At 39.5% G+C, this 23,772-nt stretch overlaps 1 protein-coding gene across 5 annotated transcripts in view; it reads left to right on the top strand.

The window, feature by feature from the left end:
- The window catches only part of LOC100749379 (mediator of RNA polymerase II transcription subunit 12-like), a 392,105-nt gene that overhangs the window by 344,606 nt on the left and 23,727 nt on the right, over nt 1-23,772 (top strand). For 4 of the 5 annotated variants that reach the window (XM_033323627.1, XM_012391556.1, XM_012391553.1 and 1 more), the window contains exons 4-6: nt 10,847-11,017; nt 12,554-12,634; nt 14,873-15,058. In XM_033323627.1, the coding sequence (XP_033179518.1) occupies nt 10,847-11,017; nt 12,554-12,634; nt 14,873-15,058 (438 nt within the window). The remainder of the gene's footprint in view (nt 1-10,846; nt 11,018-12,553; nt 12,635-14,872; nt 15,059-23,772) is intronic. The other variant, XM_012391557.1, reaches the window with a different exon arrangement.

Genomic DNA, 23,772 nt, shown 5'->3' with positions numbered 1-23,772 from the left:
TATCAGACGATCTTATATAGGCTAGACTAATATAGTTCGTGATCTACATAAATGATCTCCAGCATCGGAATTAACTTTTACGCATTAATATGTAACGTGCGGAGAAGCGGAGTCACCTTTACGGGACTGTCTCCTTGCCCCCTTCGGTGGCGGAGCGGCGGAGACGCGAAATTTGTCAGGATAATGAGAGACGCGCTTGGCCAACTTGTTCCTCTAATTTAGTTGGAAAGTGTCGCGTCCTTGCAACCGTGCCGTTAATAATTCCACGCTGTTATCCTGTCGCGTTCCTGTTAAAACGAACGAACCACCAATGCCGGCTCCTTGCACCTCCACGGCTTCCGGGATGGAAGTTTCAGACACCGGGAATTCTGTTTTTGCATATTGCGGGCACGTAACCGCGACAACCCCTCTTACGCGAGGATATGATATCTGGAAATTACGCCGTGGCCAAGATTTCATTCCACGATCTTTCGCAACGGCGACGTTCGCGCCCACGTTTCGCTTCGGTTGCACGACGTTCGTCGAGATTCGGGGCTGGTCGAAGCCGAAATGTGACGCGTGCGGTGCCACGAGCCGAATCTCATTTCGATGCCGAATAATTCTCGGCTTGGTGTATCGAGTCGAGGCGGAAACGATGGGGACTCTTGTATTCCGAGAGCAAATATCCAAGCGGTGGAAAGGTTGGAATAATTTACGCGATATATCACGAGCTAATGCAGCGCGCGGCCTGTGTTTCCACGAAGATATACAATATCCGATTAACTCGAGGTAAGACAAATTTTCTAATAACAGCAGTTACGTTTGTCTGAATCTTTGCTCGATTTAATGAGACAAAATAATAATAAGAACATTTACTACTTCTCCTCCTAACTAACTCTATACGCCCTTCTAATGATTATTATCCCGTTATCGAACACAGAGACGCTACCAGCATTTTTCGATTTTCGATCAACGTCGTTTAATTTTTTTAATTCTGTCGGAAAAACAGCGAAAGACGAGATCCAAATGAGCGATCGCATTACTTCTATTCAAACGAATAGACGACGAGTCACTATGTAACTAACGGAGTGCTTGATAAATCGTCGCATTTTCCTCCTTCCCTCTCTCTCTCTTTCTCTCTCTCTCTCTCTCTGTCTCTCTTAGTCGCGATCGATCCATGAAACGTTCTTTTTTGTCGTAACATGAATTGCAGATTCGCTTTATTGTACGTATTACATATATATCGATAGCAGAACGGGCAGACAACGATTCCTCAACCACTTGTCCGTTTCTTCACGATCTACCGCCATTTGCCTATCTATCTTTCAATTTCAGGAATGCAAATCGTTTTCGCGTTCAATTAATGTTTGCTTTCGCATATCCATTTGCTTTATTTACCGCTGCATTTATCGCGTCATCGTCAAAGATCGACGTTTCGCAGGGACTTGTTGTTATTGTTGCTGTCGTTATTGTAGAGATTTCAATGGATCCACTTGCTTTTGTACAACGAGAAAGAGAGAGTCAGAGAGAGAGAGAGAGAGAGAGAGGGAGAGCGTGATTTTTGCTTCGGTTTAAACTTTGTTCCCACTCGTCACCATTCGCGATTCAATTTATTTATCGCTAATAATTTTCATTTGTTCGTCGCCTCATTAAGAGCTCTTGAATGAATCGTTGTACGTGCCGATAATACACTGCCCCTCGTGTCAACAGTTGTTCAACGAGAGATAAAATACGTGGAACGTTTTTCAGCAATTAACGGCTAATAGGACTAATACAAGGCTTTATACAAGGGAACCGAACGATTTGTGATAAATAGAGATTCGGAAAATTGAATTTTAAGTTCGATATAAATAATATATAAACTATAAAATAAATAGAAGTAAAGGTGCAGGCATCCCTATTTAAACAAGGAACGCGAGTAAATTGAATTGCTATCGACTCGAGGAAATTGCATCTTTTTACATTTTTCAAGGAAAGTTCAGCGACAAATGAAAGAGGGAAGAGAATTTCAGGTGGATAACTGCGACGAACAATTGGATAGAAATGCTTCGGAGAAGTATTGGTCATTTAACCTCATCCTACGAACCGAGCTTCCCATACAGAACGATCCGCTCCTGTTGTTCGTCATTGAGAAGTAGTTTCGTCAAGCAGAAAGTTGAAGGAATTATATCGACGCTGCTGGTGAAGCGGTAGACAGCGAATTCTCGTTTATTCGCCGTGTTCTGCGGATATTGTTAGCCGACTATCGTTTGCTTGAAAGTTCGTGGAACTTTCGCGACGAAAAATTCAATCGATTCGAAGCAGTCAACGTGCCTTTTTCTCCTTTTCTTTCTTTACAAGCGACGAGAAATTATAATAGCGATTGTTTCATCCTGGGCGTATGTTTGTAATTAACTTAAAATACCACCGAGTTACGCGTTTGATAATTAAGTTGAGTTAGCCGTTTACTCGAGTCGTTGCTATCTCGAGAATTCTATTTTTGTTTCAAGAAAAAATGGAGCCGTGTAATTAAAGACTCTTCCAATAATCTTTTTCCCTCTTTCTTCGAAAGAGATCGCGTATTGATATACGATCTGAAATATTTTTGTCATTTAGCGACTCTTGCGTGTGTCTGAACGAGCGGTCAAGCAAACGGTAAGAGGTAAAGAACGCTTTGTGGTACCGAGAAATATCTTTAGCAGCTAACGAAAAGAGAAAAGAAGAGGAAGAAAAAGGAAAAAAGGGCAAAAAAAGGGAAATAACGGAATTCCCTTTACACCAAGGGTATATAGCCACTGACTCAGCTGGGCTTTCACGTTCTCGACGTAATGAAACGGGACCCCTGATGTCATTTGGCCTGGCTTTCCACCAGCGTCAGGGAGCTTTTCTAAGACGACCAACACGGGAAGAAGGTTGTACACGTGGAGAAACGCACGTAGTGTGCCGGCACTTTTCGAATTAACCAGCCGGCTCGTCTTAGCTAAAACTCCGCGTTCGTGAGAAGCTTTAGAGACGAAGACAGAAACGGAGATATGGAAGGCTGGCCAGGAAGAACGAGCAAGAAGAAAGGGTGTGAGTAGTTGGACAAGATAGGGAGAGAGAGAGAGAAGCTTGTCGGTAGTTGTAGCCACAATTCTAGGAGCAGAGCGTGACAAACTCGCCCGGAAACGTATGAAACTCGGCCCGAAACTCCCCTTGTCCCTCGTCGACCACTTTATCCCGTCATTCCCGCCGCTCTTTGCGAAAGCGTATAGGCATCCAGCTGTTGCCTGTCCATCGTTGCGAAATCCTGTAAAAAGTTTCTTCGCGTTGCGCTCTTGTTTCTCTGTTTGCCCGAGATCCAAGGTTTTCGTTCGTTGCTATTCGTTTCGTGGCTAAAAGTTTCTCCAGTAATTTTCGGTTAATCGCGGGGTGCGTTTCGTTAAAGAGCGATTGGCCGAATCGTTCGGATTTATGGGTTGTTCTTACGAGGGAGAATCGGTCTAATTTGCCAAAGAATGGCTATTTGAATGATTAATAACATTTGTGCCAAATTATATCTACCCTTTTTGATTTTAGAATGTTTTGCATGCTCCTATGCATATATATCTGTAGTAAAAATTCCCGAAAGAGGATAAAATTCTCATCTTTGAGAAAGAAATGCCAGGCAAGCGTATGTTTTAACTCGATATTACCGTTAAAAAAGGAAGGGTGTGACAAAAGGGTAGGAAGAGCGTTGTATTGACCTTCGTGAGACAGCGTTAATTTCGTACACGTAGAGAGAATTAATCGTATACAAGGTAAGGGCCAACGAAAAGGCTCTCTATTTCGCAATATCCTTTCTCGGGAGCAAGTAATGCGATCAACAACGGAGCCTCTTTTGCCGAAGGAAATATCGAGATGGCGGCACGGGACGCAGCCAGCGGATATTGGCGCGATGATAGGCCAGATTGAGAGGAACTTTGTTATCTGGATTACTTAGGGGAAAAACATGACGTTGTTCCCTGATCAACGTCGTGGCATCTGTATGTATATATGTATTTATGTATATGTACGTACCAGCTAGCTAGCTGGAATCTACGATCGCTCGAAATTTAAGGATAAACGAGGAAACTTTTTTCTTCCTTTTTCCTTTCCTTCGACCCTTCCTCATTACGCAACTCCGCGTACTTTCGAATCTCATCTCATATCGGCTAATACGATTTTTTCGTATATCGTGTTTACGTCCTGCCGTGGTTTCTTAACGAATCTCCCTTATATCGTTGAAAAAATATAAAATATAGCTGTTCGATGGAACCTTTGAATCCTTCCATAACAGGCGTACACAGTTGTGTAATTTGAGTATCGTTATAAAACACGATATCTTTATCTTACGAAAACAACAAGACTAAACCAACTAAAACGAGATCGACGCTTGACCAAAATCCCGAATATTTCGAAGATAATCCAGATCTTTTAAAATTTGAATCATACTTGATCGTATTTGACAGTGTCGTTGTACGGAAAAGATTACTCGGTGATATTCGACTGTATCTCGACAATATCATCGATCGGAGAATTCCCTTCGAATATCGGAATGAAAAGTACTGTTCGAAAATTTCTCACGTAAGAATTTAAATACTGTGATAAATCTTGGCCATCGCTGATTTCTTCTTACTACCGTTCTCCTGAGTTCGCTATGGTAATTTCGGGGGACAAGATGAAAAATAGTATCGTCGCGTAACGGATCGCATTTAACGCAGCCGTGGGACTAATGTCCCAGATTTTCTTCGACGTCCGGTCATTTTTCTCTACTACTGAAAAATTAAACCGAAACGCGCACCCTCCTGGCTGACTTTTCGATTCCAATCGAACAACGTGCATTCTTTTCGCGATTTTTATGCAGGCTCATCAATTTATCTAGACGTCGCGTCGCGCCGCTGGTTTCCACTCTTCGAAGCTCAAACGATCCAACTTTTACGATATTCTAAAGATTTAATCTCATTAATGCCTAGATGCTTCGAGTTTCTCAACGAGTATAATTTAATTAATTTTATTATTTTGACTGGACGTGCCCCTCTTGATTGTTCGTAGTCGAAACGAGTAAATACTTTTGACGCGAATGTAATAACATATCATACGACAAAAGAGCAAAATTGAATTCATATAATTGTATAATCGTATCTTATATCTTGTTGATTAGAAAGAATTGTAGAAAAAAATGACATATAAAATACTGAAACTCGGAAAGTTACTTTAGTTAAAAGCTGATCGAAGTAACAAGAATGATCACACGTAAGCAATACATGTTTCGTGATTAAACGGCCTTTGTTCGAATTAATTCGATTGCTTTATTACGCCGTTATATCTTTTACGCGTTTATCCGTGTTTTTCAAAATTATTTCTCGATGCGAGAAAACGCAATTACGTTTCCCGGCATCGAATAATTGTAAAATGATAACGCCTTTAGTTATTCTTATTTCGCGCGAAAACGATCAACTGCGATTATAAATTATGTCAAAGCGATTGATTCTAATCTGAAAAATGATAAAAACACGCCATAGTTACAGACATATCGTACGTGCTACGTCTCTCAACTTACAATATCCATCGATTAACCTAATTCCATTCGAATGCCTGATACTTCCACTTTGCGATGCAAATACGATTTATACGATTGTTACAGTAGTTAACAGGATTAACACTTTTATGAGCATCAACGAACAGAGAAACGCGTACACGGCGAACCAAATACACGTATATACGTAGAGAGAGAGAGAGAGAAAGAGGAAGAAATTTTGGCAAGCTATATCGGTGTGAAACAAGCGTGTTTAAACGTAGCCACGAGGCTAATGTCGTAGCTAGTTCCCTCGACGAAATTAAGGGAAATCGCGCGCCGCTTGCCGTCATACGACACCGTTGCACAGGAAAATCGATATGCAAATCTACGCGCAAATCCTAGTAATCTTGGCCACCCGGCCTTGCAGCCCTTGCAGCGCTCCTCTGTGCTTTCCTGCGTCTCTCCCATTTCCTCTCTACCACACTCCGCCTCTTCCTCCTCCTTCTCCTCCCCCTTGCCCTTCATCCGCTTCTTCTTCTCCTTCTAGCTCTTCCTCTTCTTCTTTCTCGTATCTTTATTCTCTTTCGCTTCTTCGTTTCGTCGCTCCGAACGCCTCTTCTAGACCCGTTCGATGTGCCAGTTACTCTCTATCATCCTGTCTATGACGCTTTTGCTCTTTCAACGACAACCGATCTTCCGCTTTCGGCGTGTGACTCCACCCTCGCGAGACGTGAAGCGCATCAGAGGCGAAGGGAAGACGGGTGAGAGGTTATAAAGCGGGGTTAGCCCGGAGTCTGAAGGATCGTGTTCGTCGGCCACCTACGACGACAAGGCTTTATCGAGGTGAAAAAGGTTGCTCGACGTCGACCTTCTGCAACCATGAAGCGAGCATCCCCTACCATCCCTCCTGCTGCCTTTATCTCTCTCTGCCTTTCTTCGTTTTTCTACATTTCTCACTTGTTTGTCGTCTTACCGCTCCGTCTACTTTCTTTCCTCTCGTTTTTTAAGGCTGTTGGGAGGGTATGTTTGGTCGGGATCCTTTTTGACGCTTTCAGGAAGATTTCCAGAGAAAAATATTTGATTTCGTTTGTCTTTTTGGGACGATCGCGGGGTTGTAAGAATCGAGTTTACAAAGTTTTCCGACTTGCAAATATTTTCACTCGTATTTTTTATATTCATACTTTAGTTTCTTCCCTTCAAGCTTTTATGTCTATATCTATCATCTCGCTTGGCCCGTGCAAACAAATCCGCTAACACAACCTAAATTAGAAATTAACTATTACTGCTCTAGTTTTCAACCACAAATCCCGCCTTTCGATCGTTCGATTCGCTATTCTTCTTTGACGAAACTAACGCGAAATTTGACACGGACATAATTTCGTTCAAATTAATTTCGCCGTTGAGAGTTACGAATTTTAGCGTATGAAAAATCTTATACCCCGTTACTTTACCGATAGTGACGCATTTCAAAGGTTGACATAGAAAATGTCACGCGTGAAATCTTTTTTCTTCGATTTTTTATTCTACACGATTCAAAAACGTTCACGGCGCTCCTAACAAATGCAAATGCAATGAGACTTTCGACGTGTATCCCTCGAGCATATGTTTCCGTTGCGGTAACAATTTGTTCGAGAGGGGCCGCGACCGTTCGCACGTTCGAGCTTGGGTATAGGAGCGGAGAAAAGAACAGGCAGCAGTTGTTTTCTCGCTCGCGAAAGGTCAGACCAACGGAAAGGAAGACAATCAATCTTGATCCCAATTATCGCGTCGTTCAGCGACTGTAATTGAGTCGACCCCATCTCGCACTCTGTCTTCTTTCTCCGCCGCTCCCTCAGTGACGCCAGAAAGTCGAAACTGTTAGAAGGTTCGAGTTACTTGACCATTCTCCTCCGAGTGGAATATTTTTTGCTCGTGGTACACCTGCCCGCTTTGGATCGATGATTTATGTACGAACGAATGCCAGCTGAGGTGTCGGTAACCTTCGATTTAGACCGTCCGGTTGATTTTCCATCCCCTCGATTTCACCTTCTTACCCTTGCCTCATACTCTTGTTTCCGTAACCAGCAATTTGCTCGTGAATGTAGCGAGATCTACTTTAATCACCATCTTCTGTTACGCCATGCAACGGATGCGTAATAATAATATACTCGCGTATTTATATTATCCAAAGTTTGTTCCATTTGCTGGTAATTTTACTAATTCTTTGTAATCGGTATTTTAATCCAGTTACATGGTAACGTACCGTTTTTGATTAAAAAGTTAAACTAACAATTACTATAAATAAAGCGTTCGGTATCGGTAAACATTTTGTATTTCTCGTTGTAAAGATTGATTTTAGAATTTACGTGGTATTTACATACTCTCGACGAGTACTGTAAATTCGCAAAGCGTTAAATCTCTTTATTGTGACGCCGTATTTATACATGCATATATCTTCTCCTCCCCTAAATATCATTAAAGTTTCGTTAAAATTAGGAGGGAAGGAACATTTCGCATGGTTCCCCGGAGAATGCTGTTTCTTATCAGTAGACCCTTTAAATCAACTTTAATACTACGCTCGCCAGTTAGCACCGTCTAAAATATACGCTCGCTTTAAATTCCAAGGAAACTACCGTTATTTGCATCCCGATGATAATGCGCTCCTCTGTTTATTATTAAGTTCAACCGACGCCATGTTAGAGTCTGGCAGGAGCTTCAGCGCAGCAATCGAAGATTACGTTCTTCGCGATTGCGTTCCCCGCTGCGAAGAGGAATCTTTTACGAGAAAGCGCAGGAGATCGTCCCGAAATTAATCGAGGCTTTGGAATAACGCGTGTATCGCGTGATATTTCAGAAAAGTTTGACAAGTGTCATTACCCGAGTGGAACGCGACATTTGCGTCGCAGTTGCGTATCATTTTCGAGCGTTCGAATCGATTTACGTTTATTATTGCGCTATAATCGGAAAGTAGCAGGTTATCTGTTATAGAATCTATATAGTTTCTCACGCTCCAGTATAATACTTCCTATAAAACCTAATATAATGCCTTTTTCCGTGAAATACTGTTGCAAGTAATTGATCTGTCAAACTAAATATCGAAATAGATGTTGGACTAATCGCAAGAATCTAATAGAGTCTATGAACTATCGATTTGCGCAATGTGATAAATTATACGAAAAGTAGCACGTGTAGATAGGCCATGGTGATTGATGGAAGGCCAAACGAACAAAATACAAATCTACTTTCGTTGTTGGAAATCAAATTTTTCTGGCTCTCTGTTGCAATCGCTGAAACATCGCAAATGAGCTAGACAACGTTCCACAACGTAGAAAAGAGTTCCGCTTCGACGTTTATGAAAAAACTCGCGGCTAGTTCGAGTTAGTGTTAGCGGCGATAGTTTTCACGCTCGACATTCGTTTATATCGCAGCGAAGGTGGAAGGGACGAAAGGAGGTAAGTGCAAAGATGAAAATCGTGGTAAAGTGGAAAAGTACCTGTACGTATAGTAAAGAAGGTAATAAACAGAAGAAAAAGAAACACAGAGAAAAAGATAAAGAAAAGAGTGAAGCGATAAATTGAGCGGAGAGCGAAGTGGTACTAAATACGGAAGGGGAAGCAAGAAGATAGAAGAGAAAAGTTAGAAAGGTTGATAGAAGATAGAAACAGCTATATGTGAAAGCAGAGAGGAGACAAGGTAGAAAGAGAAGGAGATGGGGGGCAATTGCGTTCTCAGTGGGTCGAAAGTTTCTCGCTGGCTGGTACACATTATTCCTCGAAACTCCTCGAATGTGCTTAATTAGGCGATATTTGAGGAGGCATCCCTTCACAGACGAGCCCACCCTCTGAGGTCGGTTTCACGCTTGCAAGCTGCTATTATGGAAAGCCACTGGATTTCCGTAAGAAAGCACGGCTGCCTACCGGCTGCTGTTGCCTCACCTTCGCCATCCTAGACGTCTTACCTGAACTAATATTGTTAGGGTCTAATTAGTACCATCGTGACACCGCCTGACCTTGTTCTTGACTCTCTCTCTCTCTCTCTCTCTCTTTCTTCCTCGATCCTCTATCTCCGATCTTCTTCGTATCTTCTGTCCTCTCCGCTCCTTCCTTTCCTATAATCTTCCTTTCTCCCTTCTGCCTGTAACTCTGCAGGGTGTCGTTAAAAAATGATGTCAAGATGCCTGCACGGCAAGATCGATAATCTTAGCCGATCTAATTTGACAAAATTACTTTCAATTCAATAATATTATCAGTGACGATAGTCACTTCTTGTCGATATCGTCACTTGCAATTAAAAATTGTCGTCATAAAAAGCTTCTAATGCGTGTTTCACGCAAACCAACGAACGAGTTAGGACAAAGCGAAGAAAAATCGACAGGGTGCATTTTCAACGAGTGTACATTCATTTGACGCAAACGCGTCTTGACACTTGTTTCACGATGCGATGAATAGGGATTACGTCCTATCGACCTGCTTATCCATCTCTGACTTCCATGCAAACTTCCGTGTCATGGTTGTCGAGATGTAACCTGGCTTAAAAGTAGCTTATTCGAACCCGTCGTGTCGAATGAAACGCTATTGTAAGAGAGTAAATCGATGTTAATTTCGTTGCCTTCGTTGTTGTTAAAGAACCATGAACACCGTTTTGATTCCAATATTTCGAATTTCCAACGAGAACTGCATTTTTCTGAATCGTTAATGGGAACTTTTTGAATCATATTGCTCTCTCCTTTTCTTTCTTTTTTTTTCAATTATGCCACTTACTCCCACAGCAGTGCAACGATGCGCAGAAGCCTGAAATCACGTTAAAGCTCGCTACGGCACCCAAGTTACGAGAGGGCGGAAAATCTAGAGAGAGGAAGGCAGAGCTTTCGATATTAGCTGCATTATAAACCACTTGTACGTGAGCGTGTTTCACTTACGGGCAAATTGCAGATAGGCTGTGTGCGCACGTAAGATTACCGCGCGATTACATTGCGACGCGTGTAATGGTGTCGTGTTATCGCACGCGTGGACCTTTCGTGGGAATATTGTTCACGGTGGAGATGGGTCTGTAATTAAAATTGCGTTTAATCGTGCTCCTCTGCCACTTGTACAAGCTCGAGTCCTTATGTGCTCGAAGAGGAATTTCCTGCGTTAACGTTTCTTGTTAATTCTATGCTATCCTTGAATCTTATCTACTTTTATCGATGATAACATTTTATCCGCGCCAAAGGCGACAATAATCCAATATATCTATTAGATACATATAGAAAGGAATCCAGTTCGTTTGATTTGATACTCTCTGTACTTATACGAACGAAACGTAGCTTATATATGCGTGAAAGGCAATCTACGTCCGTAGACACGATGTCCAGAGTGGATCGTAATATATTGGGTTTTATTTCTGTTTCAGGGCCGATGTAATCGCGAAAAGCCGCCATGCAAATATTTCCATCCACCGCAGCACCTGAAGGACCAGCTTTTGATAAACGGGCGTAATCATTTAGCTTTGAAGAATGCGCTGATGCAGCAGATGGGTCTTACACCGGCCCAACCATTAGTGCCTGGTCAGGTACCAGCAGTGGTATGTCCGAACTTTAACACATTCGTTGCACCACGTCTTCTGCTGTTCACACATCCACACATTTTTCTTTTTACCACGATCGAGAGATCTTGAGTTTTGTCTGTGTTAGTCGACGACTACCACTAGATTACCTTTTTGGTAGGTAACGCCATGTAAATGATTAACGATAAGGTGTACCGCTGCCAGTTTCTTATCAAAAATTATATTTCTGCTATGATAATTAAAGATTCTTTGACTCGCTGAATACTCGATCAAATCATTTCTTTGGCAGATTTTATCGTTGTTAATGTCTCGATAAGATATACATTTTAAAAATTAGCATATTCGTATTTTACAAAATTTAGACTTTATCGAAGAATATCTTGTTTCGTGTGCTTCGATATCCAAGTTAGACTTGGACGATATGAATCGATTTAAGCTCTTGAAGAATATCACACCTAGTCGTTCTTATTTGCCGACGTTCTTTATATTTGCGGGCATTGCACCGAAAGATAAAACCTCAGAGAGTAAATTTTAGCACGCCGCATGTTTTTGGTCAGTGTCACCCCCTATTCCTTTAATTTATCCATGATTCTCGATAGACAGTCAATATTTGTTGAAAAATCAAATAGCTAAATAGAGAAAAGACCGTAGTTACAATTATTAGTTCTCCTAGATTGCCGTCGGATACCACGACATTATAAATTATAAAAGCAAACGATTATTTTGTTGGTTCGTCAAAGTATTTCTTTTTCTCTTTTTTTTTTAAAATCATAATACATACCATTTGGCGAATCCACAAAATCTACTGCAATTATTGAAAAAAGAAAGAAATTATAGCGATAAATATGTAAATTACGAAAGATGATCAGTCGTTTAATCCCTTGCCTGTAACGATGTTTTCGTATTTGCTGGGTAACCCTAAAATACGAATGTTGCTAATTTTTACGTGTAACGAAACTGTTCGAAAATTATTGACTAAATAACACGTGAACTCGTTGACAAGAGATAAAATATGCATCGTCGGATCTTGAAAAGCAAAACGTTTGAGTAACAAGTGTTCCGAATCATTCGTGTGTTTGTACTGCAAGAATGTTGCAACGCCGTATCAGATGCGGTATATCGACAAATTGTACATATTTATATACTTGTCGATCTGAAACTAAAGTTAGAGGCTGCCTTTTTTGATCTACCTTCGTTGAACAAGTATATTACGACTCGATATTATAAGGCAAGGAGTTAATAGACTCGTCTCTCTTTCGAATGCGTGCACGTGCAAAAAATGAAACGTTTAAAGGTTGCGAATAACGAAAAATTTCGTTCCCCAGTAATGATATCTCGGCGTCTAAAGGAAATTTTCACCAAGAAATCAAACCATCATAATTACGCCCACCTACTTCTTTATTTCATGACATAATAATTCATAGTCGTTGCTACGTGACATCGAACCCTATACTACTCGTATGACTGCCTGTCTGTCCCCTATGTTTGCCGCTGTGGCTCTCGTGGTTGTGGTTGATTGTTGGTGTGTTCTCCAATTACGTCATTGGTGAACAGGAGGCACCGGCACCTCCGGCACCACACCATCACCTTCAACAGCAAATCCAGCAGCAACTTCTCGCTACCCACGCCTTTATGGTAACTCCTGGTTTTGGTTGGCTTCCACTAATTTTTTAGTTAATTAAAGTGCACGCGACGGCGCCGACCCTCCAAAACAAATCTACTCGAACTGTTATATATGTTCTTTTTTTCTTATTAACGTAAATATTATTATATGTAAATTTTGTTGAAAAAAATCCTTAATTTTAATACGTATGATTAGAAGGTAATTAGAAAGAAACAGATTTGCAAGATGGCGTCGCTGTCGCGCAAGTTAGTGTGCCTGTAAGTCTAGTAAGCGTTTGTATGAAAGCTTCGACTTGTTTTTAAAAGAGTGCCGCACTGTAAATTAAGATTGAGACTTGATCTGCATGCTTTACGAAATATTTCGTTTTGTTTTTATCGAAATATAAGAAGTTTCTCTGTATGTCACGATAAAGTTTTTCCTTTAGAGGGTTTTCCTCGAAAGCATGAATTATTTTGCGGCCAACAAAGAGTTAAATCGCCGAGTTTCTCTCGTTCTCCATGAAATATCTTTCAATTCGATAATATCTACTTATTCTATTCTGCTTATTTTTCCATATAATACGTTTTAAGAACGCGCACCTAGTTCTTTTTCTAGAACTTTTCAATATGCCATAAGATCGTATATGTATGTACGTAAAAATTATTCAGAACATATGGGAAGAAATAATAGATTGAACTTTTTTTTTGTAAAATTATTAATTATAGAAAATTTTAACATCGCGTTTTTGGAAACAAATATATCGTATATACAAGGGGTTTATAGTATAAACAAGACGAAGGATATGAATATCGTATATGTTAAATTTTTCTTTATTTTTTTTTTTTTTTTAATTTATATGGACAACGTAACTGAGGCCTAAACTACAATTATAAACAACGTATATACATATTATTATCTTATGCGAGAAGAAGAGAACAAAAAATATATTTTTTCGTGTTTAAATCGGGCAATCTTTGTCACTTTGAACAGTTTCGAGCGTAATTAAATGTATACAAGATCGTAAATATGTCATTTGATCCAGTAAGATCGTTGGATGCAGCGTCGATTCGATACGGGAAATCGACCGAAGAACGAGAGAAACGCGAGCAAATGGCGAATAATCGAGGTACGCTGACTTCCCGCCAATAGATTATTGTTTGCCCGGAGAGTAACTCGAAAATCGTTTTCCGGGTCAACGACGATTATCGCGCGGTTGAAAGTTTTTCGGCGGTTAGCGTTCCTCGGTTGCCTTGGAAGCTTCTATACCACGTGATGGCGTGAACTCGGCGAAAGTTCGAAGGATACAAGCACACAGGTCCTTAAGAAGAAGAAGAAGGAACGGGCGTTCAGCTCATTCGGCTGCGCTTCAAATTACCTGCCTTCGGTTCTGGGAAGCCCGTTCTCTGCAAAACCAAACGCTTCTTATGGGAACGCGCGCTTGTCGTTCAAAGTAGCGGTTACCACCGAGAAAGAAACGAACGATTAAGACTTGGCGAGCCATATATCCTATTCTTTTCTTCGCTAATTTCCACTCGTTAAAATTTCCCTCTAGATTGGTTAAAATTGTTGTTAGCTCGATTCATACGGCATAATTTAACGCTCGAGGTAATTCGATCCAGATGTCCGAATCGTTTAATTAAGCGTTTACACATCGTTGCTCGTTGTTTAGCTTTGAGGAAACGGGAAAATCTTCGCCATCGAATTTTACTAACTTTTGAACTAAATTTCATATTCTTTGATCTTCTATAATCCTTTAGCTGAATTTTTTTTCTTGCATATATATATATGAATTAAATTCGTTTGAATTCTGTACGAGTGGAATCGACCGTGTATCGTCACGGTCCTTCGCGATGGTATTCAATGTTTGTTCCGCGATGAAAAGAATAGCGTATTCTTCGATGGTTTACAAAAGGAGAGATATAATACTCGTTGATCGAAGCAAAGTCCGTTTGCGAGATATTTTTAATCGTAAATTGATTCTTAATTTTAATACTAATTGTCTCTCAATTACCTCTCGCCAAGTCTCGATCACATTGACCGCAATATTGACAATACAAAATTGTTGTTCACGAATAGCACAGCTAAAATAAGGGTGGGGCTACTGTACCGCGCTTATGTCAGGGATAGGATAAAGGGGGTCGAACAAGCGACGAGCTCTAGCATAATAAAATTGCGGGGCACATACGATGACGACATCGCGTGGAGCGTAGGTGGGGATAGGTTTGTTCTAATCCGTGTTACCTGGATACTTTCCGGGTGTGTTTTCGCAGGCGACGAATCCGTACCTGACTGGTATGCCTCAAGTTGGCAACACGTACAGCCCGTATTTTGCGCCCAGTCCGATCATGCCAGCGATCATGGGCCCGGCGGATCCAACAGGAGTCGGAAGCCCATTGGGCGTGGTGCCGCAGACGGTGGCGATGCCGCAGAAGATGCCACGTACCGACCGCCTCGAGGTATGTCTACCACCAAACTACATTCAACAACAACAACAACAGCAACAACAACAACAACAACAGCATGGGGCCCAACACGGCGCAGCCGGGGCCTCAAGGTGCCCGATGGCCGCGCCCAATACCGTGTACCAAGTGCCGGCCGGTCCCCCCAATCAGGTGTCGCCCGTTTCCACGATGCAATCTGTCAATCATCCGCCATCCCCAACCACTATCACCACTACCTCCTTCTGTACCCCCTTGCACAATCCCCACGCCCACCATCACCCGATCCACAACCTGATCTACGTCCACGCGTATTATTGAAATCGATCGTCGATGCAGTTCTCTTCTTTCCTTGTTTCTTTTTCTTTTACCTTTTATCTTCCTTTCGCGCGTTTATATCATTGGCGTGGTTATAGATCGTTCCATTTGTGCCTCGTTGCTTTTTCGCGGATTTTCTATTGGATCGATGTCTGGTCACCTACCATATGCCGAGTTTGCTTCGATATCGGACGAATTTTCGTTTATTCTTTTATACTTTTGGCAAGAAGAGACCGGTTAAGGTTAATTTTGAAATTGTTCGGCAGAATATCGAGATTTTTTAAAGGGAAAAGAGGCAACAACCCCTAGGCTGGAAGGTATTTCTAGCTGGCTCTCATTGATCCTTCAAAAAATCACGAGGAAGATGAGGAGAAATACGTTCGACAACCCAGGATAAATCTTATATTTATATACATTATATCCAATAAATAACGTAATCCGCGTGCGATGTGAAGCATATGTATAACCCCCGCTCCCCCAAACAAAGAAACACCTCGCGAAATATTCAGCTTCGTTGTCGTCCATTCCGGCTGGACGAGCAAATTATTTTTCGATGCTGTTCGAGATCGAATTGTCGGAAGCTTAATTACATCGCGCCGGATCATCCGTACGAAATTGCACCGTGGCGATGATTTCACAGATCGTTCGTAGCCAGAAGAATTGGAGCGAAACAAAGCTCGTTAATGACAAAACAAAATGGAGAATCGTGTTCCCAGACAAGGACACGAGGTTCGAGAGTGGAACTAGGCAATTCTATCGGATGCCTTGATAAACGTTGTGACTCTACGATTTCTATATAATCTTTTTAGTAATCACTTATGGTTATTATAGCACTGTACGTATATGATGTACGGAAATTTCGATTAAGAGTATTGCATTACACGACGGTAGAGGATAGAGTTCTCGAGGATAGCGTCGCCAGTGGCGATCGGTTCTTATTCTTTCTTTCTTTTCTTTTTTTTTTTTTTTCATTTTTTGGAAATTGTATATTGGATAAGGTTCGTTCAAAGCAACTATTAGTGGCAACGATAAAAAAACGTGATGATAATTACTATTATTATTAGAGAGGAGGGTAAGTTGTAAGATACTGGGCGAAATATGCAACGATCTTCGATGAGTCTCTTCGAGAACAGTCGATCGAAAACAAAGTAAAATAAAGTCCAAGAACAGTACGTAAAGCATGGGCAAGTAGAACGACGATGAAAAATTAAGAAATATAAGGGATAAACTTTAAGAAGAACCGTATTTCCATTGCATCGCGTCTCTGAAGCAACGTCTACGAGGTACGGTGTAGATATTTCCATCCCGCGAAACGATAACGACAGATAACGACGGTTTTAGTTAAGATTCGCAAATGTTCCGATCTTTTGCTAAGGAACGCATGTAAAACATAAAGGGACGATAATGTTTCTTAACGCATGCACGAGCGTTTGCATAAGTCTCGAAAAAATTGGTAAGCGTTTGTCTTGTTACGAGTTTTATAACGTTCGAGTTTATAGATTTCCCCGGAGTCTGTATCGTTTCTTTCACCCGATGGCTTTCGCGGAATTAGCAAGTTTCACGCGGCGGTATCGCAGAGAAAATGAATAAAATCGGCGAGCAAAGGGGCGGCTTGGGGGCTGGTAGAGTATCGGCGCGCGAAACTCTCGCGGATCGTTTGTGAAATGGAGCTTCCCTCTCCGTTTTTTCTCCGGAACAAGAAACTGCTCTTCGTAGAAAGCGAATTTAATACGTTTTCCGTGTATTGGACCGGTAACGAGACCAACTCGTGCGCAAATGGACAGCTACAGAAATCTCTGCTGTTCCTCTCTCTCTCTCTCTCTCTCTCTCCCGTTCTATCCTCTTTGTTTTCCTGTAAAAACAGAGAGGAAGAAGAAAAATCGATGGTTAGCGATTGTTCAAACGACTCTCGAAATATGTAGCTATGTATTTGTACATAAACATTATTCAAAGAAAAATTCTGAAAATTAAGAATTTTCAAAAATAAAATTTTTGACTTAGGTAGAAAGAGAGTTCTGATTTACTGTCGTTCAAGTAATTATAAACACCGGGGGCATTCGAAAACATTATTTTAACAAAGTGCTGAAAAACTTCTATATCTGTTGGATATTTGCGGTTAATAAATAAAGTTGACGAAGAGGCGTATTCGTTGAAGTTTACCAACGACGACGAGATAAACGAAAGTACGTACTTGTTACATGCACGCGATGTTTGATAAAGAGAAGATTAATCGATGAGCGGTAAACGATATCGTGGAAGTAACATATAGGCGACACGAGGAAAAAAATGTTCTCCAAAAGCAAAACTTAAATGATATGTTGGATGTAACATGTTCCGTGGAGTTACCGGATCGAACGATTATGCGATTCAAATAAAAATCATTCGTCGCGATTCGAATAATTAAAAACTGTTCTAAGGTTATTATGTAGCGTTCTTTTTTCTTTAACAAAATTTAATTCGTGTAAAAAGGATGGTTTGAAATGGAGGTGAAATAATGAAACTTTCGTCGTACGAAGTTTTATATTTTCCTTAGAGGAACATCGAAGATCGTTGCACATATTTCCAAAGTGGTATTTTAACAACGCTTTAAAGAATCTATGCACTTACATACGTATACAGAATACGTTTTTATGCGCCAGACATGCAGACGCGCATAGTAACACGTGTACATAGTAGGTAGGTTAACAAATTAACTGATTGTGTTTTGTATGGAGGAGAACGAGAGCTGAGAATAAACTGCACTTAGTTTGATACATTCCACCTCTTTGTGGCATATTCGATTATTTCTCGTTGAATGTTTGATACTTTCTTTTCGTAGGCGTATCGATTGATCCAACGATACGTTAATTTGAGATTTTATCATCTTTTTAACGAAATTTCCAGCCTGGGATTTATAAAAGTGTCTTTTCTTTTTATAGATATTGTTTACGCGTGAATACGACGTGATTTATCGATCGTTTTTTGTTTCTTTTTTTTTCTTTTTCATTCAATTTTCGTACGACATTTCGTGGTGTTTGACCTTCTCCTAGTACCTTCCACAATTATTCCGTATGTCCAAGAAAATACTTGTTTCAAGTTTTTGTACTGTCCTCTCTCCCTCGTCTAAAGTAATGATATTAGGACCTTACGATTAAGTACGAACGAAAAAGAAAAAAGAATACGGAAAAAAGGAATATTATGAATTATTATGGAATATGTAATATCGTTAATTAAACAACAATTATTGCAAATAGAATTCGGAAACTATTATCGATCGACTTTATCAGCTAACCAACAAATTGGTCTTTAACGGTAATAATTATAATTATTATAATATTTGGTAACGTATGATTAATGATGATAATTAGTATATCGTAAACGATATATCTATTTGTGATGTAAACCACTCGAATGACTTGCACTAAGTTCGGGTCAACAATGAAATTTATTGACGAATGAATTCAAATAAAAGAAATATAATTGAAATTGAAAAAAACAATGCACAGACTGTTTATTGAATCTTTTTTTTTTTTAAGTTCTCTCTACGACAAGAAAGATACAATAAGTAAAAGGAAAGAAAAAAAAAAGACAAGTATCGAAAGTTTGTGTGCTTTTTGTGTCTTACTTACGATATTTTTTCGGTTTTCTTATTATACGTTTCTTTATTTTCTACGATTAAAATCTCTTCTTTTTCCAGTTTTTTTCCATTTTTCAAATATTACATACATGTATTACATATATATTTTTATTTTCACCTTAATGTAATGTGCCTTTTGCTCTTTTAGTCGATCGAATACATGCCAAGTATGCTAAGAACTGTACTACCTTTTGTTTCTTTTCCTCTTCGAAGAATTATAGACATTTCCGTAGTGCATACATGCCGCTTGCAAGAACAAATAGTCTCTGCATATCGTAAAAGTGATCTTCGTTTTTCTATTGTTCTATTATTATTAGAATTTCATTATTTCTGTATCTTTGTTTAATATTTTTTATTTTTTATTTTTAGTCGTCTCTTTTCGTACTTTTTTTCTTTTCGATCGCAATCGTTCTGTGAAAAGCCAGCGCCACAGGCTACTACCAATCGGGTAGAAATTTTCGCACACAGGTCACGCTGAAAAATTTCCGATAACTCTTGTTATTAACGACGAACGAAACCGAATCACGCCCAATTTCATTCTCTTTCTCTCTCTCTCTTTTCACTCTCTCTCTCTCTCTCTTTGTCTCTTCTCTCTTTGTCTCTCTCTCTCTCTTCTCTCTCTCTTTCTCTCTCTCTCTTTTTCTCTATCTCTCTCTCTCTCTCTCTCTCTCTCTCTCAACTCGATCCCGTCTGAATAATCTCAAAGTTCCTCGACCTCCAACCCTCTAACCTTTTTTTCACATCCATATGAGAAAAAGAATAAAAGAAATAAAAAAAGAAGATATACATATTTTCCCGGACGTTACATCGTTGATGGTCTTTTCAAATTATATAACTGCCTGCTGCCTGTTTATATATATGTATGTATATACATATATGTACATATATAGTATATACATATATCTATATATAATGTTATTAATTTTCGATATGAACATATGTTTGGATTTTTGCTATTTAGATACGTTAATTAATCTCTAACCTTGATTGGCCGAGGTCTTGTTATCTTTTAATTGTGCGGAGAAGTGGAAAATCACTAGTTAACGGATGTTTAATCTTTTCACAGTATAGAACGAGAGACGAGAAAAAGATTTAGGACAGTTATAGTGCTATAAAATTTACATATGAAATTTTGATAACGTGTGAGTTATTTTTATCCTGCTATTTATTTTTTCTCGTTATTGTATGCAAGTTTTTAAGCGTCACAAGTTACTTGTGTTTACCGCGTAAATAATTCTCAATAAAAGAAATTCGTTGAATTTCGTGCTATTTTATTACGCTATGAAAGGATTAAATAAAATTTCAGTAAAAAAAAAATAATGATACTTTAGTATAAGAAGCTTGACCAATCAGGGAATCAAACGCCGTAGAAAGCAGAAACGATGATATTATTTATTTCTTCTAATCGTACACAGTAGTGCAATGACAATATAGTTGAATGAAGCGTAGTAATGTCAATTAATTCGTTCCCTTTTATTTGGCTGTTCGTTTTCGTTTTCCTTTCTTTTTATCTGTTCGTGTATAATTTGCATCGATGTTATACTTTACGATCTTGAACTTACTATTTGCGCCACGTTCACAATATAGCGAACGATCCTACGATGTAATACCGTAACCTCGTAATAATTTTGTTACTATTATACTACATATTACTTGTGTGAGACTTCTTTTTATATACAGGCCGGCACTTAGATATAATATAAAGGTCCCTCTGTTTCTATTTATCTTACTCTTTTAAATACGGTATCGTTGTTTTATTCTATTTATATTTTTCTATTCGTTCGAACCAAAATCGAATTTAATCGATAATTATCTTTCTTTCGATAAACATTGCCCTGATTTACCAGATTAATTTCCCATGTTCGTTACCCATGTTTATCATTTTTCTCTCTTGTATTTATTAACAGTATTAATTTTGATTCTTTCTTTCTGTAGCGAATACACGCATTTACTTGTTTTTACTTCTGTTAGCTAGCCCAGAGCTGCAGAGCGCGACGATGCTTTCTCAACGTGAAACCTCGCTCTGTCACGTTTCATTTCACAAAGTGCTATTCTAAAAGGGACTCCTGTTGAGAAGTCAATTTTTTCAAGTTTTCATCCAGTGAAGCGATTCGTTTCCGCATGAGCACGCGAAACACCGAAACTATCGTTCGCGTATCGAAAGCATCGATCGCCGCGACGTTGGCGTAATTGTATCATAACTGCACTAAGCTAATGCTCTTTACAGCTTCTTCTAATTTTTCCTTGCGTTACCCATGTTTATCATTTTTCTCTCTTGTATTTATTAACAGTATTAATTTTGATTCTTTCTTTCTGTAGCGAATACACGCATTTACTTGTTTTTACTTCTGTTAGCTAGCCCAGAGCTGCAGAGCGCGACGATGCTTTCTCAACGTGAAACCTCGCTCTGTCACGTTTCATTTCACAAAGTGCTATTCTAAAAGGGACTCCTGTTGAGAAGTCAATTTTTTCAAGTTTTCATCCAGTGAAGCGATTCGTTTCCGCATGAGCACGCGAAACACCGAAACTATCGTTCGCGTATCGAAAGCATCGATCGCCGCGACGTTGGCGTAATTGTATCATAACTGCACTAAGCTAATGCTCTTTACAGCTTCTTCTAATTTTTCCTTGTGTCTTTTGACATATATATATATGTGTGTGTGTGTGTGTGTGTGTGTATGTGTGTGTATATATATATACATATGTATATCTTCGGCAGTATATACAAATTTCTTTTTGCAACAAAAAGGATATATATATTTTTTTATTTTTTAAATCTATATATATTTATTTATATTTATATATATACACGTATACATACTTGTCTGTGACTGATTTTTACAGCGCCAGATTTATATTTATATTTATCGTTGTTTTCCTTTTCTTCCTTTTTCTAAGTCAACATACATACACACACTCTCTAGTTTTTTACTAATTCTATTAATTGTTGAACGTTGAACTGCGACTTATGTGTTTACTTTTACAGCTAGGAGGAGGTGCTTTTACATTATGTATACGATCGCATGCAAGTTTTTTGACATTTTTATATGCATCTATCCGCAAGAACACGTACACATAGACACAACAACGACGAACAAGCGTAAAATATATATATATACATACATAAACATACATATATATGCACACGTACAAACACGGTGAACATTCACGATACATGCATACACGTGACAATTTCAATAAAACGCAGTCATCGTCATCATTTCCACGCCGTTATGTTCGATTTTGTGTGTGTGCTTCAGCGGACAGTATGTAACTTTTAACTTCTTCTTATTTCTCATTTTTCTTCTTTTTTTTTCTTCGTTTTCTTTTTCTTTTTTTTTCTTTATACTTTCGTTCCACCGTCTTTTTTTCTCTTATTTGTGCTAATTACAAAAGCTGGGTATATATATATATTTATTTATATATGTTATATATATGTATATATAATATATATATATATATATATATGTACCTTAATCGCGGATCGAAGACGGAACGGCGAAGAATACGGAATAAACGCGTTCATGAGCACCGGAAGTCCTCAGCATCGACGAACAGAGAACATAGCGCTTTGTAATTCGATTAACCGCGTTCGTGAATCCGATTTCGTCGGTGCGTACAGATCGCGATGGACTAACTAGAGCACACACGAGCACACACAGCAGCGATTACGCGTCCCGTAAAGCAGTCCATGTTTCCGACGTGAACGTGCCGGAAACGTGGTAATCAGAGAGCGCGGCTACGCATATCAATGTACTCTATGGTATTCCCTCTTTCACTTTCTTTCTTTCTGTATCTATATTTCGTCCTCTTTGTGTGTCTGATCATGTGTTCCCGTCTCGCGAGGCATTCTTTGCGAGAGTAAATACTCTGCCCCGTGTTCTATCGAACGCACAGATCGCTGCGAACACGTTTCATTCTTTCTGTGGTGAAATTTTGGGAACGGCAATCGATTCTCGTTATTTTTAAAACGACGCTGGGTCCACTTGCTTGATTTACTTGTTCGAGCACGAACAGCAATGTTCGTATTGTACGTACGTGCGACTTTAAACAGGAAAAGAGACGAAGTCGAGCATGTAGCTATCAACACCAACGGAAGACCTAAAATATAGCTGATGATAAATGGAGGGTTCAATGGAAAAGTGGTACAAGCGCATTTCTTTCGCCTTCTCTTCTCAGAAACGAGATAGGTTAATGATTTCTCAACCATTTCGGAGATGCTAATGCGAAAGTACCGATCTCCGCAGAGATTAACGATTGAGAACTATTGATCGAGCGAATTTTGTTCTGAATTTTTCGAGCCTTTAGTACGTATAGTAATGTGCTTTAATATTTAGAAGCATTCAAATTTTTATATTAAAACGTTTGAAATTAGAGATTTTGTTACTTGTACTTTTTCTCTAAGTTCCTCAAATAATACATGTATGTTTATATGGCTTCTGATGGCTGCAAATGCACATACCTAATATACACGCGTCTAATCAACGTTAGTAAGATAATAAAATTAAAGGAGGGGTTCATCGTGCCTGTTCTCTTTCGCAATCTTTCTCTCTCTCTTTCTCTCTCTCTCTCTCTCTCTCTTTCTTCCCCTTCTCTTCTTTCATACTCTCTCGTACGAATATTTCTTTGTCTGTCTGTCTGTCTGCCTCTCTCTCTCTCTTTCTCTCTCTCTCTCTTTTTCTTCCTCTTCTCTTCTTTCATATTCTCTCGTACGAATATTTCTTTGTCTTCCACTCCCGTTTCCTATCTGTCTGTCTGTCTATCTGTCTGTCTGTCTGTCTGTCTGTCTGTCTGTCTG

The sequence above is a fragment of the Bombus impatiens genome, unplaced genomic scaffold, assembly GCF_000188095.3.
Source record: "Bombus impatiens unplaced genomic scaffold, BIMP_2.2 scf_1080, whole genome shotgun sequence".
Classification (NCBI taxonomy): domain Eukaryota; kingdom Metazoa; phylum Arthropoda; class Insecta; order Hymenoptera; family Apidae; genus Bombus; species Bombus impatiens.
This window is presented reverse-complemented; position numbering and strand designations above follow the sequence as displayed.